This window comes from Abramis brama (assembly GCF_963993115.1).
Source record: "Abramis brama genome assembly, chromosome: 9".
NCBI lineage: Eukaryota > Metazoa > Chordata > Actinopteri > Cypriniformes > Leuciscidae > Abramis > Abramis brama.
The window spans coordinates 35,526,613-35,541,450 of record NC_139971.1 but is presented as its reverse complement, the minus strand read 5'-3'; the positions used below and the strand labels follow the sequence as shown (position 1 = coordinate 35,541,450).

General features: G+C 38.0%; 1 protein-coding gene across 1 annotated transcript; it reads right to left on the bottom strand.

The window, feature by feature from the left end:
- Positions 1-1,261: 1,261 nt before the first annotated feature.
- On the bottom strand, positions 1,262-14,838 carry LOC311089530 (AMP deaminase 3-like). Its single transcript, XM_084124255.1, has 14 exons — positions 14,607-14,838; positions 14,173-14,344; positions 10,882-11,047; positions 9,195-9,414; positions 8,946-9,075; positions 8,655-8,849; positions 8,416-8,547; positions 8,138-8,301; positions 5,616-5,742; positions 3,987-4,150; positions 3,740-3,860; positions 2,389-2,562; positions 2,174-2,284; positions 1,262-1,554 (listed from the first exon to the last, which is right to left on the bottom strand). The coding sequence occupies exons 1-14, from the start codon at positions 14,768-14,770 to the stop codon at positions 1,378-1,380; spliced, it is 2,217 nt and encodes a 738-aa protein (XP_083980381.1). The 5' UTR covers positions 14,771-14,838; the 3' UTR covers positions 1,262-1,377.

The following is a 14,838-nucleotide window of genomic DNA, read 5'->3' as shown; positions in this document are numbered from 1 at the left end:
TAATTATAGGGCATGACTCTGTTATATTACATTCATTATGAAAAATAATTGGATCGTTCAAATGGATTAACATTTGAGAATGAACTAATTTGCTTGTTTTCTTCTGAAGCTTAATAGGTTGCAAATTAAACCTTTATTTTATAGGGCATCACTGACACTTTCAGTGGAGGTTGGTTACCTTTTAATTTAATTAAATTTTTCAGTTTGAAATCCTAGACTTTTCATCTCGCACTTTTGTGTGAATGAGAGAGACTGTGAATTTGTGGGCTTAGGGAAGTCACTTGTATTATAAAATATATGATAGTGTATAACTCAAACTTTCTACATCTATTTACAGTATATACATATACATTTGTGTGGCAGTTTATGATGATTTAATCCAGTTTATCAAGATCTACTAATCTAGTTTTAAAAATGTTAATTTCTGCAATATTCTCACAGATTTATAGAGATTGGACTGAATGTTAATAGTTTTATCAGAGAAAATAACATTATTAGCTGCTTCCTAGTGTTGTTTTGAAGGAGATTTATTTTACTTGTTGACTAAATTGGGATGTTTGATGTTCTCTGTTATGTTATCTTGTGTAAATCTTGAACAATAAAGTATATAAAATAAATATTTTTTTCTCGTTTGAAGACTGTAATAGTTCATAGTACTTCCACTGGGCAGCAGTGTCGAGTAAATAAATAATAATATTTCTAATTATCTGGAATATGAACTATAGACAATCTCGTTATGAAATGATTCAGCAAGGCTTTTTTGACACCACTTTATTTATTTTAATTTGAGTGTAGTATTCAGATATTAGTGAAGATATGTAGCATTCAGGTACATTTAAGATGGCTTTTCAGAGGCCAAGCACCCATACATTTTACAACATTCTTAAAACAGTTTAACCATCATTGTTGGTGTACAAAATATGCAAGTTCAAGTACACAAGTCTATTTTGTGCCACAAAAAAAAAAAAAACAGCCCCAGAATCTTAGGTTTATGAACGAAAGTCTTAAGGGGTTGGAACAACATGAGGGTGAGTAATTACTGACAGAATTTTCATTTTTTGGTGAACTAACCCTTTAAGAAAAGGTAACAAATGTATGCTCCCATTTTCAGAAACCATACAAAATACTGAAACAGTTTATCAGAGCGCCCCATATTTTTTTAAAGAATAGATTTGAGATATAAAATATATACACATAAGGCACTATGACAAGGGATATGCACATCATATAAGGCATTAAATCACATGACTCCACATCTTGCTACCTGAATGATCCCAGGCTCTTTTGGGCATCACTTATAGCAAGATAAAGTTTTATGCTGATATCTGGTCCACTCGTATGGACTCATGTTCTACCCTATCGATCACCCTGCCATGTTTACGGGGCTTGTGCAGCCAACGCTTCTGACTTGACGGCATCCACTAGGAAGCTGAGCTCATTGCACAAGATCTCGTGACGATAGGCCATACGGATTTGCGCCACATTTGTCATTCGGATGTCATTACCCTCTGGTCCATCCTGTAGATAATTCTCACCCAGGAAGTGTTTCTTCTCCTGCAAGGGAAATCTAAATGTCAGCTTTTACATAGGCTGATGTTAAATTTAGCATTGGAATGTGTTTAAAATTAGTACTAGAAAATTTTACTCAAGGAAATATTACAGGTTCAGTAGAAGTTAAGCCTAACCAACAGTATTTAAAAAAAAAAATAATTCAGTTACAGTGAGGCACTTACAATGGAGTGAATGGGGCCAATTCATAAATGTTAAAATACTTTTTCAATCTTAAAGCCAAAATATATAAACATACGAATTTCACCGCCATGAAAATGCAATAACATAAACTCCAAAACCCTTAAATTTCTGTTAATGTAAAGTCACGCAGGTACTGGGCTACATCCATAGACTATAAAAAAAAATAAAAAATTACACCGCAGTGGTTGTCGCTCCGTCCGGTCTAAAATAGTTAGAATATAAACGCTTATAGGTGTACCGTAGTGATTCTGGATAAGACAAAAACACTGTTTCGATGATGGATGCATGATGTACTCACTCATATAAATTTTGAACAATTTTTATTTTATTTTAATTTTCAAACAAACGAGGACGAGCTGAAATTATTTGTAAATCTGAACCTAGAATATTCTTTATAGGTTAAGACAGACAGAGAAAGTACCTGATGAGACAGACCGCTCTGAAGCACACTATTTCTGGCGATCTCACACACATCGCATGTGCTCAGTTTCCACAGTTGCGCTGCTATGGCGTACTCCTCCATCAAGGCCTCCTAAAGATACATAAACAACAGAATCACATCACCTGACTGCTCTAGATGATTACACTCAGTGTTGGCAGTGTTCTATGAGCGTCATTCACACTGCTTTCCCAGACCTTTGTGTAGTGGAACTGTAATGGGTCATCCGTGGAGAGGGACACACACAGGCCCTTTTGCAGGAACTCCCTGAGGGGATTCTTGGAATACTCTAGGAACAGGCTATTGTTACTGAGCGGAGACATGGCAATGGGCACCTGGGCCAAGTAAAACAGGTACTGCAGCACAGGACTCTGTATTGAGAAATGAACAAGAACAATGTTAAACCATAAGAAAAGACTACATCAATACTGGTATCTGATGATTTTCAAGGTTTTTTGTGTGTTAAATTACTCCTTTCTAAACTTAGCATACAGGGCTCAATAATAATGATGGTCAGTTGACAGAACAGTCACTTGTCCTATTGGGTCAGTAAGAACCTTTGTAGCGTGCCTCCAATCTATTAAATTGCAATTGCAAATTAAATTGTCTCAGCTTTCAAATTCTGTCAATTGTATTATGAAATTCAAACGATAAATACATTTTTGGTGCTCTTTAATGTGGCGCAACCTTCGCCTTCGCCTTCGGTTCAAGCTTAGCGCACGTGAACTGGTCGTCATCTGTATTGCTAGTTATAGCATGAAACAAACATGAAAGAACTTCAGAAGGTATGTTGAAAGATACAGTACAACTTACCGAAATCCGTGTAATCGCTCAATCAGTGTTTCAACCACATAAAGACGTCAATAAATAGATTGTAGCCAAAACAATGTCACGTCATCTTGTACCTCTGAAAAGCCATTCAATCAATGTCCAAAAACTCATCAGTCAGCTAGGAAAATTAACTTAGAGGAGCATTTTGATAATTATATGCACTATATAGCATATTCATTGCATTTCAACTTAACCTGCTTTTCAATATTTAATGTATGTATAATGTATGCATGTATGAATAAATCCGTCATGTTTTTGACAGCCACCATTTAAATGTTTATATCTAAATACAACTAGTAGACACACAATTACGTCATTTAAAAAACAATTATAACCTGATTTTAAAAACCTTCTTTATGAGTAATTTAAGTAGCCTACAAATCAGTTACCTTTAATATTATATAGTATGTATAACCACTGTCCCTGTATAATTTACAGCATTAGTTGAGAGATTTTTTTGCCATGTACTGTACCTGATAGTCCCCAATTAATCGATATTAAATCGAATCGTAAAATTTGTGTCAATGCCCTAGAAATTATACATGTAAATTCATGCTTTTTTCCCCCTAATTGGCAGTGAACATTACCCCAAACGGGGGAAAGCTGAAACGATCCTTACTTTTGAAAGTGGTGTAATAATTGTTTGTCTGTTTAGTGGACTCTGAACTCTGACTCTTGTGTGGTTTGATGTGAACACAATTAGTTTTAGAGACTGACCTTCTTCAGGTTGAGTCCGTGAGAGATGTTGTCAGCTGTGAGGAAGGCTGACACCAGATGGGTGATGGATCCTGCCTCGCCACAGTGAGGACGGAACTGGAAGGTATTGAGACCACGTTCCCTGCAAAAAACATTTTCACTATTTAACATGACTTGTGACTTCAGTTATAAAGCTTTTGGCTAAATTTGAGGGGAATGCAATGGATTGTAGTGCTGAAATCAGAGCTTGATCTTTACAGTGACTTACTTTCGTAGGTTGTTGAGGACCATGATGTTGGCATACATGTGGAAGAGGTAGTAAGTGTATGGTGGGTTTTCCTCCATGGTCCACTCTTCCGGTTTTGGACTCTTACAGGTGAATAAGTGATTACTGGTTTTGGACTCATCATCCACACTGTCAAACCCGGTCACCTGCAGAAAAAACATCCAAATCTTTTTTTTACAATTTCACAGTCACTTTTTGCCCTCATTTTCCTTGAAGGTTGCAGCTTTATATGAAGTTCCTAAACGCAAGTTAGGGAGGAGTGAGCCCATCTAATCTTTCAATCAACAGCCTGAGTATATAAGCAGCTGCTTACCTCTCTCCAGCATCAGCTGTTCCAGTATCCCTCCACCTCCCCAAACTCCACCTTCATCTCAGGTACCTTGCCCTTCAATTATCATATCCTATACATTTAGCCACTGGGGGGGTATATCAGAGCACGAGTTGAAGCTGCTTCATCGAGCCCCTCTTCAGTGGACAGCAAGCCAAATAAGTTTAACCTAATATCTTAAAGATTTTATGGGCAAACAAACTCGTTAAATTTACATAAAGACTAGGCACGGTGGCATTCCTTTGACTTTGATGACCATCCTTTGAAAAATCGACCACACAATGAATAGAATACATTACTGAGTTGGGGGTAATTCAACCACATCTATGTTTTGTTTTGTTTTTTTTGTTTTTTTTATTGTACATGGCTATTTTTCATGGACTCGTATTCATCTGAGAACTATTTAATTGTTCATGAGGGATTTGGCATTGAAGTCTTGATTCCCTACTAAAATGACTGTTTTGTGTTTAAGCTTTTAATGTCAGGGTTCTGTCACTTCGGTTTGTTTATTCTTGGTTTGGTGACAGAGCTCTGACACTGCTATTGAGCATGCGGTTCCGAGTTAGCTTGGGTCGTACGCTCTTCTGTCCATTTGAGTTGTTTTGTGTGTGGACTCTGTGGCTGTGTTTAGATCCCGGCACTTCGTTCTAGTTTGGTTTCGGTTCTTTCTCGTTCTGTTGCACGCGGCTCTTGTTTTCATCAGCCACATGCTTTTATGTTATGTTTTGTCTTGTGTGAACAGGCGGCTTATGAGTGTTCGCATTAGCTGTGTGTTTGTGTCTTGTTTTGTGTGAGCACTTGGCTTGTGATTTTGTGTTCACTGGCCATGTGCTCATGTTTCTGTCATGTTTGGTGTGAACACATGGCTTGTCATGCTTGTTTCTTTGTGGCATGTGCTTGTATGTCTATTGTGTAACCCTGCCCTTCTTCTTATCTGATTACTGGTTCAGTTGCCCCACCTGCTCTCCCTTGTTACCTGCCTTGTTTGCTCCCTATTCTCCTTGTGTTTTCAGTCCTGGGCCAGTTTGTTGCCTTACATCCCATGTGTCCTGATCCCTGATGCCATGTCATGTCCTGACCGGTCCTGTTTTCCCCCACGGGGTAGTTTTTGTTTAATTTTTTATTACAAATAAAAGCACATTTCTGCATCACTGAGTCCTCGCCTCATCCTTTACCTCAACCCTGACAGTTAATTACACTGTTGGTGTTCAAATGTTCTATTGTGGCATGAATCTGCTCTGACTGGTCTTGCCAGCTTAACAAAACTCTAATAAAGCACTTACATGTTTCAGGAAAACATGCGTTTCTTTGTGCTTCTGAGGGTTAATTGTGGCCTGGAACAGTGGGAGGAAGATGTTCTCCAGCATCTTGGCGAAGTTGGGAACAATCTTCTTTGATCTGAAAATGTCACTAAAAACAAAGTACACAAGTCAAGAATATTTGCTTTTAGAAATACTAGATATGAATTATGCCCAAGTATGAGTAAAAATGTAGTATGAGTGGAAACGTCACAGAGTTGTGCCATTCAGAATTAAATTGAGAATGCCTTTTAACTTCGTGAATTTTAACTGACAAGGATAAAAGGATGCAGAATTTTCATTTGAATTTAGAAAAACTTTCATTTGGTTTGAACATTAGGTAGCCTAATATTAATAACCCTGGTCTACGGCCAAAATGCTTCTGAAATAAATGTAGTCAAACGTTACTAATTATGGGTCACTGAGAAAGAAAATGATACTTAAAATTGTTGATTGGCTCTAGTTTTCAAGATATGCTATTAGGTCAGTATATACGACCCTTGACTTGGGAATGGCAGAGGATACGTGAGTAATAAAGGGAAGGGATCTCATTTCATAAACCTGAAATGCCTAAAATACATCTTTGACTGGATCTATAAATAAATATGAACAGTACTTGGTTAGGCTAAACAATGAATGATTCAATCTGAAGCTGATATTGCATTATATTCCTTGAAGTCATGGATGTTGCAAACATAACAATGCTCACATCACTCAGCTGAACAAATTGCCCTAAATCAGCTCTAGAAGTCATTCAGCAGGGGTGGAAAACTGAATTCCTGGAAGGCCACAGCCCCGCAGAGTTTAGTTGCAACCCTGCTCCAACACGCAATCCTGTAGTTCCCTTTCAAGAGAACTCACGCTGTGTCTGAGAATTCAACGCTATGGGAACGCCTCTGCGTGACTGCTTTGTTTAGCACTTGTGAAATCAGTTCTATGGGGGAAATGGATCACACCATTTCCCTTCATGGGCTGGGGAGCGATTCTGGATGGTTGCTTGACTCAAGGTCTGTGGAGGGGTCATCATCTCTCCTGGCACATAAACTGCGTGGAGATGATGGTGGTTTTCCTGGCATTGAAACACTTCCTCTCAGACCTCAGGGGCCACCATGTTCTTGTCCATACAGACAAGACATTGGTGGTCGGCTACATAAATCATCGGGGGGTTGCACCTGTGGTTGCGCCCACTGTACAAACTGGCACACCAGATCCTCCTTTTGGCTCAAGGAAGGCTGCTCCTTATGGAAGTAGTTTGGCCGGACAGATGTGGATTTGTTCGCGTCTCGAGAGACGACACATTGTCTGCTTTGGTCCACTCAACTAGGAGTATGGCTGCTTCAAAGGCTATTTTATTGGGAGTTTTCCTCCAAGATCTATGAGATGTGGCAGGCTGGCCCTCTCCACACACATTTGTGAGGTTTTATAACTTGGATTTGGGCTGTACACCAGGTTCCCAGGTGCTGGTGTTTCAGTGCTGCTCTTTACGATTTCATACAAAACAGGCGTGGGTATAAACATTCCCACAACGTCGAATTCTCTGATGCAGCGCGAGGTCCCTTGAAAAGGAAAGTCTCAGGTTACGATTATTGCGACTGTTACGACGCTGCGTCGCCCTGCCACACTACCTGCATGACTGTAATCGACTTGCTTCAGCCTATCAGAAGCTAACGCTGTTTGGTCCGGGTATGCTTTATAGTTTCCTGGTCATGATGTTACCCGCCTATGACGTTCCATCATGCCATTGGACTAATTTCACACGTGCTTCACAACACAGTCATGCAGAGGTCTTGTTACATCCGATGCAACATCTCGTTCCCTTTTCAGGGAAAAGGTTACAGTTGTAATCTGAGACGTTTTCAAATAAGCCCGAAGGACTTGATGAGCTGGATCAGGTGTGTTTAATTAAGATTGAAGATCCAGGAACTGAGCTTTGCATCCCTGTCATACAGTGTCGTGCTCTTATTTTTCAGTGTTTGATTTTGCAAAGGGACACAGTTCTGTTTTGCCAGAGTGAGCAGAGATGCCTCGTAGTTGTGTTAACAGTGCAGACTTCAACTTCAAATGGAGCAAATGGAGCCCATCAATGCTTGCAGACTATCGCTGGCCAGTGACAAGAGATGCTCCATTTATGAATACAAGAGACAAGCCAAGAAGCCAAGACACTGATTAAAACTAAACTATGTACAAAATAGTTTTTTGCCTTTTGTTTCATAGTAAATTTAATTTATATAAATATATACTTTGATTATTTTTATAGTGTTACATAAACAAGACAGGTGACAGGTACTATCTACACATTATACATGTAAAAACTTAAATATCTTGGAAACCATTGCCAATCAGTTGTCATATTTGAATTCAGCACATCAAAATACGTAATAAATAGTAAATTTTATCTCTGAAGTAGACGACTTCCAAAACATTTTGTTGTGTTAGATTATTGAAGTTTCATTGACTGTTAAATGTCTTTAAATTAATATGTTAATTAACATTAGAAGAGGACTTACTAAATCCTGGGCACCTGTATGATCCATCTCATGTTAGGTGAGTACAACTTTTGCTTGATAAACCATTTGGACAGGCTGTCCCACTCTTCAGGGGCTCGGCCATAAATTGAGAGACGGGGTTCTGCATGCTGATATTTACTCTCCTCCAGGTCATGAGCAACTTCCTGCGCAAGAGGAACAATGCAATTGATTGTTACCCACTTAAGAAAATAGCCTGTGTGCTCTGACAGTTATAGTTAATTTTATCTTGTATCAGTATGCGAGTTGATCAATTTTACCTTGATAAGACGTGCAAAATATTCTCCATTGATGTAGTTATCACTTTTGAGGTAGATCTCTCGGAGCTCACTAGCACCCACTGGGTTGTATTTGGAATTGAATTTATCAAAACGATGAAAGGTTTGTCTGCCCTGTAACAAACAATAGAGCAATTTCTTATTGCGGCAAGATCCATTCGGCAAGAAAATGTAGCATAAAAGCATCATTTGGAAGTCCTGAGGTTTTCTGAAATACGTACCGCATGTACATCTAATGAGTCCACTGTGAGATCGTAAGGGTCCATTTTCAGATTGTCAAACACCTGTTTGAGGGTGAGCTTCTTTCCGTTCCTCTCCTCCACCACTCGCTCTGCTTCTGTCTTATAGGTGTCCTGGATGAACTTCAGAAGATGCTTCTGGTTCATGCAGGCAGCTGCGTGAATGTGCGTATCAACCTGAATATTCACAAATATGTACATTTAGAAGGGAAAAGGGTCTTTATGCAGTAAATAATGTAAATGTTAATGTTTATACCACTTTATCTGAAATACCTTTCTGACATTGTAGAAGTCTCTGTGAGGAACGCCTTTCAGTTCCTTTAACTCAGCCATCTCGTTCAGCATTTCATGTAGTTGGAACTTGGACCTCAGGAAGTTAAGCCTTCTGTGACAATAGGTCTTCCTATAAAAGAGGATATTACCCCTAAATGTATTTCTTTTTTTCATTGAATTTCACCCATCATTATTATTATTTAGCAACAGATGCATGCAATGTTATAAATATAATATAACCAAACTCACGTTGGTCCGTCTGCAATCATGGCAAGGACGTGACTCAAGTCAATAGCAAAAGTTTCCAAGTCAGGATATGGCAAGCTCCGTGGCTGATCCTGTTTTAAAGCATCCTCATTATCGTAGACATATATGATTCCATCTTTCATCCTCAGGGAGTAGTTCAGATCCTGTGGGAGGTCTTCCATACTGTAGGGATCCTCACCCTCACTTGGAGGGGGGAAGATATCTGTTGCCATGGAAAGAAAGCAAGTTCTGATGAATACTGATGTCGTATTATATTGATGTCCTGATATAAATAGAATACGGACTAGGTTTTTTTAGTATCACTTTTCCCAAACACACTTCAGTATTTGAGACAGAATAGTACTAAGGATTTAGGACAGTCATTTCTCACTTATGTCTCAAAGCTGTTGTCATTATAGGTTTTGAACAGTTAAAGGCAGGGTAAGCGAGAAATATTTTTTGTCATGCTGGTTAAAGTCCTAATAGCAATCACTAAGTTAAGTGATCTAAATTTATTTAAATGTATATCATCTGTGGAAGCCATAGGACCATAAAATGTCCTACCTGCCTGTCAACGTATGTATTTTCATACCTCCGCGCACCAATGCGTTTCATGCTTTGCAGAGTTAGACAGGAGTTAGACAGGTGTCATTCACCGAGGCGAGCACCGCAACCAAAACAGCAGCCACTTTTTACAGTTCTTCCTGAACCAAAACAACGTGCTTATGCTGCGTTCACGCAAACGGAAACCTGTGACGTTACACCCGGAGCTGTGCATGACTTGAATTTATACATTTCAATGGCAACGCCGAAATGAATCTGCAGCAGTCAGGTAGTACTAAATATATGATTGATATCATTTTTTGCTTCATTTTTAATGACTTTTCCTCATTTAATGAGGACAACTGGGTAAACACAAAATTGAAATGATGATATGCCCAGTCTTATAAGTCCAGTACACATTTTGTAGCATCAGTGTTCTTTGGGGTCAATTTGACCCCATGCTCATTTAGCTGTGCAAATCATGTAAGAAATATAAAAAATGTACACACATTTGTTTTGGTTGTTTTGGATGATACTGAGGTCATTATAACATGCAATTTTATAATCTTCAAAAAACTTCCCTCTGCTTTGCATCAAAATGGCCTCACATGCAAGGAATTTGCAGCAAGCAAAGAATATTGCACCTGAAAGAACCATTTACCGGATCAAGAATTCAAGGAGGAGGGGTTCAACTGCAGTGAAGAAGGCTTCAGGACATCCCAGGGTGTCCACAAGTGCTCTCTTCCTAAATGAGTCAACTACGAAATCATGTCACCATGATTTAAAGGGCTATTTAAGTAGTCGACAAAGAAACATAAAGTACCTGACACATAAACCTTTGTTTAAAAAAAAAAAATCATATTCTGGAGGTTTAAATTTCTGCAGTCCAATTTACCCCAGAGGGAAAAAATATGTTGGTAAATTTGAGGGTAACAGGAGGGTTAAGTTGTATATGATCATTATTATTGTAATGTTATGTACTCTGAGACATGAGGTAGTTTATCGTCTCGTGACACTTTGCAAACTCTGCTGTGTGTGTTCATGTGTTTTCAAAGCTAGCTTGCTATTGCTAGCCACTCCGAAAATTGCCTACAATACCTTTAATTTATTAATGCATGAACTGTTATTAATGCCAACCATGACATACCTGGCAGCACTTCATCCTCCTCACTCCATTTCTCATTATTGGCATTCCTTAGAAACCTGGCTGTGTTCCTGGGGAAGTGGTGATATGCCAGCCGGGAATATTTTTCTCTGATGAAGAGTGCTGTCAGCAGAGTTTTTGCTGCCTGTTCGTAGTTCTCGACTGTTGTCTGTCCAAAATCATCATAGATGAATTCATTTTGTGAGCTTTTAGGAGAACAGCATATTCACTGCAGTTCAATAGTCAAAAGTTGGTAAGATCTTTTGAAAGGAGTCTCTTATGTTTTGTTGAAACCATATTATATTTTCAGCATTCTTTGATGAATAAAAAGTTAAAAAGAACAGCATTTATAAATCTTTTGTAACATTATGAATGCCTTTAATGTCAATTTTAATCAATTTAATGGGCACTTTCTTGCTTGCTTTTTTCATAATTTAGTCTACTAATCTACCACTGCATCCAAAGTATTTGATTCTGAAACCACACCTGTACTGGTCATGCAATTATAACTGAATTTGTGTCAAACAGGTGCAACTTGCTTGTACTTTTTAAAAAAATATATAATTATTTCATAGCTGTTTGGCTCAAATTAAATTCCCAGCCCTGTTTATTAACTTTCTTGAAATTTCCCTTATGTTATATTATATTATATTACTTTTAATATGCATTATTATGTATGTTATATAGGCTATATAATATACTATTTTATTTCATATGGTTCCCGCGGGGTCTTAAAAAGTCTTAAAAAGTCTAAAATTCTGAACTTCAAATTTAAGGCCTTAAAAAGTCTTAAAAACGGCCAGATTTTCATCCGCGGTCTTAAATTTAATTTAGTCAGGTCTTAAAAAGGGTTTACACTCGTTTATTTCCAGAAACGCTGGCCGCAGAAAGTTATTACAAAGTAGCAAAAAGGTATCGAGTCGTAGCCTACAAAGCGGAGCTCTAGTGCAGGGTCTCCAACACGTCGCTCGCGGCCTGATTGGAGGTAGCTCGTCAAGAGGCCGTTCACATATCGCGTCTTTTGCGCGCTCAAGTTCGTTCAAATGTAGGCGCGCGGTAAGCGTGCTCATAATAGAAGCGACACGCTCGTTTTTTCCAGGCGCTGTCTGAAAGCTCAGTCAACAGGAATGATGGGGGTGCACCCAAACACTACGGGTGGTGTTCTCTTCTCCGTAAATAAATCTTGTAGCAGAGCTACAGCAAGCATTTTTCGGCGGTGGAAATCCATTTGCCATTAAAACTTTTTTGTCGTTGTGGAGACGCAGGGCATGATTGCATAGCAACGACAGACGCCACGGGAAAATCGGACCTAATTTTACTATTAATAATAAAAGATAAGCTAAAGTGCATTGTAAATGTCAGTAATTTATCTTTTTGGACTCATTCTTTTTATAAAAAAAAATATTTAAAGTCTGAAATATGTGAGGTTTATCTTTTTATAAAACCTTTTTTGTCAAACCTTTATTTTCAGGGCTATTCAATTGGCGGCCCGACGGCACCAACCTCCCTCCTCCTCTTTTCCTGGCGGTGCGGCTAATTCAGTTTGATACTCGCTCCGATTGACCTGAGAAACTTTATACGAATATTTCAGCAGTTATTATATGTGTCCCGAATTTATGTCGACTGAACCAGCGATACCAATCATTCGTGAATGAATCATTAATTTTTGGTTCGATTCTAAACGCGCTTGCATAACGGTCTAAAACTATTTGGATTCATTCGGACCGCTCCGTCACTGAATCATCTGAAGCGGTTTCTCGTTCAGTACAGTATAACAACAAATAGCGATGTTTTCAGTTGTTTCACTAGTTGTTTCAACACGGCCCAGCACGGAGTTGCGTTTACTCCCGGTCCCGGACACTATATTAAACAGCGTTGCGACAACCAGTGGGAAGCGTTTCAGTTCGACAGAAACCTCTCTGTTACAAACCACAAATCACTCGATGATTTAATTAGTATTAAATCAGATGAAACAGCCTCAACATTCCCAATAAGACTGATGAGGAAAGCAGGAGAAACACTGTGGCATGAACTAAATTATAAGACTTTAAATCCCCTAATCACCCTTACAAGCATTTACCATGAATTTACTGTAGTAATTTACTATGGTTGGGCAGAAATGTGCAATATTTATATTGAATACTATGTAGTAATACATAAATATAGTAAATATATATATATATATACTATAATATTATAGTATAATAGTAAATATAGTGATTTATATTGCATTAGTTTTATTAGGTGGGTAGAGGAATATATAATTAATGCTTGTTATGAAATTATGTCGGTTTCTTTGTAAAGGTGCGTATAGTTTTTAACTTGTGTTTAGGCATTTTTTATACATTGGGAGTGAATAGCCTGTGGTTAACAAGTCTCACTGTCAGAATATTTTCATTTAAGCATAACAATTATAAATAAAATAATTATTATTTCTCACCAACAGCTATAAGTTTGTATAAATAATTTATTTGTTCCAAGGAAAATAGTTGTACACAGCTGTAAATTATCAAGTTTTTTATTTATTATGGTTTTATATATTTGCATATACTGTTGGCTACCACATTTCCAAGTAAATACCATACTTTTTTAGGGTTACTTTAACTTATTTATTGAAACTGTTATGTTTCAATTAATAAGATAAACCCCCAAACCAACCCACCGGCCCACCTCAACTTTTCGATTTGATAATGCTGCCCTCGAATGAAACTAATTGAATAGCCCTGTTGTACATGTTACTATATAACATGCAAGACACAAATAATCATTTTTAATGGAAATTTATTTGTTATTTGCTGGTTTTCGACATAAAACATGGTGAATTGATTTCATTGTGTAGTATTTGTACTTTTTGAACAGGATTCTGTGACAACCATGATCATTTTTGTCACTATAATCATGAAATTAAATGTTCATGCCATTTCATCTCTAGTCATGATCAACTATGATCAACTAAAATCAACTAATTATGTGTTTTTTACAGTATAATATGCAAAGTACAATTTTCTATAAAAAAAAAAATTTGATTCTGTTCTTTTCTCTGACGCGTTGTTGGGTGTGGAAGGTTACTAATGTGATTTATCTGTAAATTAAATTAATGCTTTTTCAATTACTGAATTCATTGAAATAAAATTAATTCTTTGATTTGAATATTTATTTGGTAATGCGTCGTGTAGGTCTTAAATTTCAATCTTTATGGTCTTAAAATGTCTTAAAAAGGTCTTAAATTTGACTTACTGAAACCTGCAAGAACCCTGTATATAAGATACTTATACATGCTCATTTGTCTCCTACCCCTGTGCAGTAGTCTCCACTGATGGTGACCCTCTGGAATTCTGGGATGTTGTCTGGTATAGGGCCTGCGTCTGAGGAAGGGGTCAGCAGGGGTGAAATCACAGACATAGCCCAATCTGAAGTGAAGGGGATTTGCAAGGATTGGGATCGCATCAGCTTTAAACTCAGTCTCCTATGGGGCATAAAGAATAATAAATACATTTACTAAACAACAAAAGCAGAGAGTGCTACGCGGGAGTCTTTACATAGCCACTGGTGCTCATTGGATAACAATTTTAATTGTTGGATAGCCCAGTTAATTAAAGGCTTTTTACGTTCATCACGTGAGTGCCGTGGAGTGTTTCGTCTTTATAATAATAAATACATATTGAATATCACAATAATGCAAACTGCTGATTAGTTCTGCAACCTGTGGCACATTTGAGTTCACTGACCTCTTGACGGATTTCTCTGACATCTGCTCCTCCATCTCTTTGCGTAGCTCCCACTCCTTGGCCTGATGTAAGCCAATGGGACAGTCCTCAGGGACGGTGAACATGGACAAGGTGTTCTTAGACTCTTCCTCCTTCAGAGCTGAAGCATACACTTTCTCAGCCATGAGTCGCACTTTCTCATCCACCTCTTGGAGAGAGATCTTCGTGAACTGACGCGGTATTTCTGCAAGGA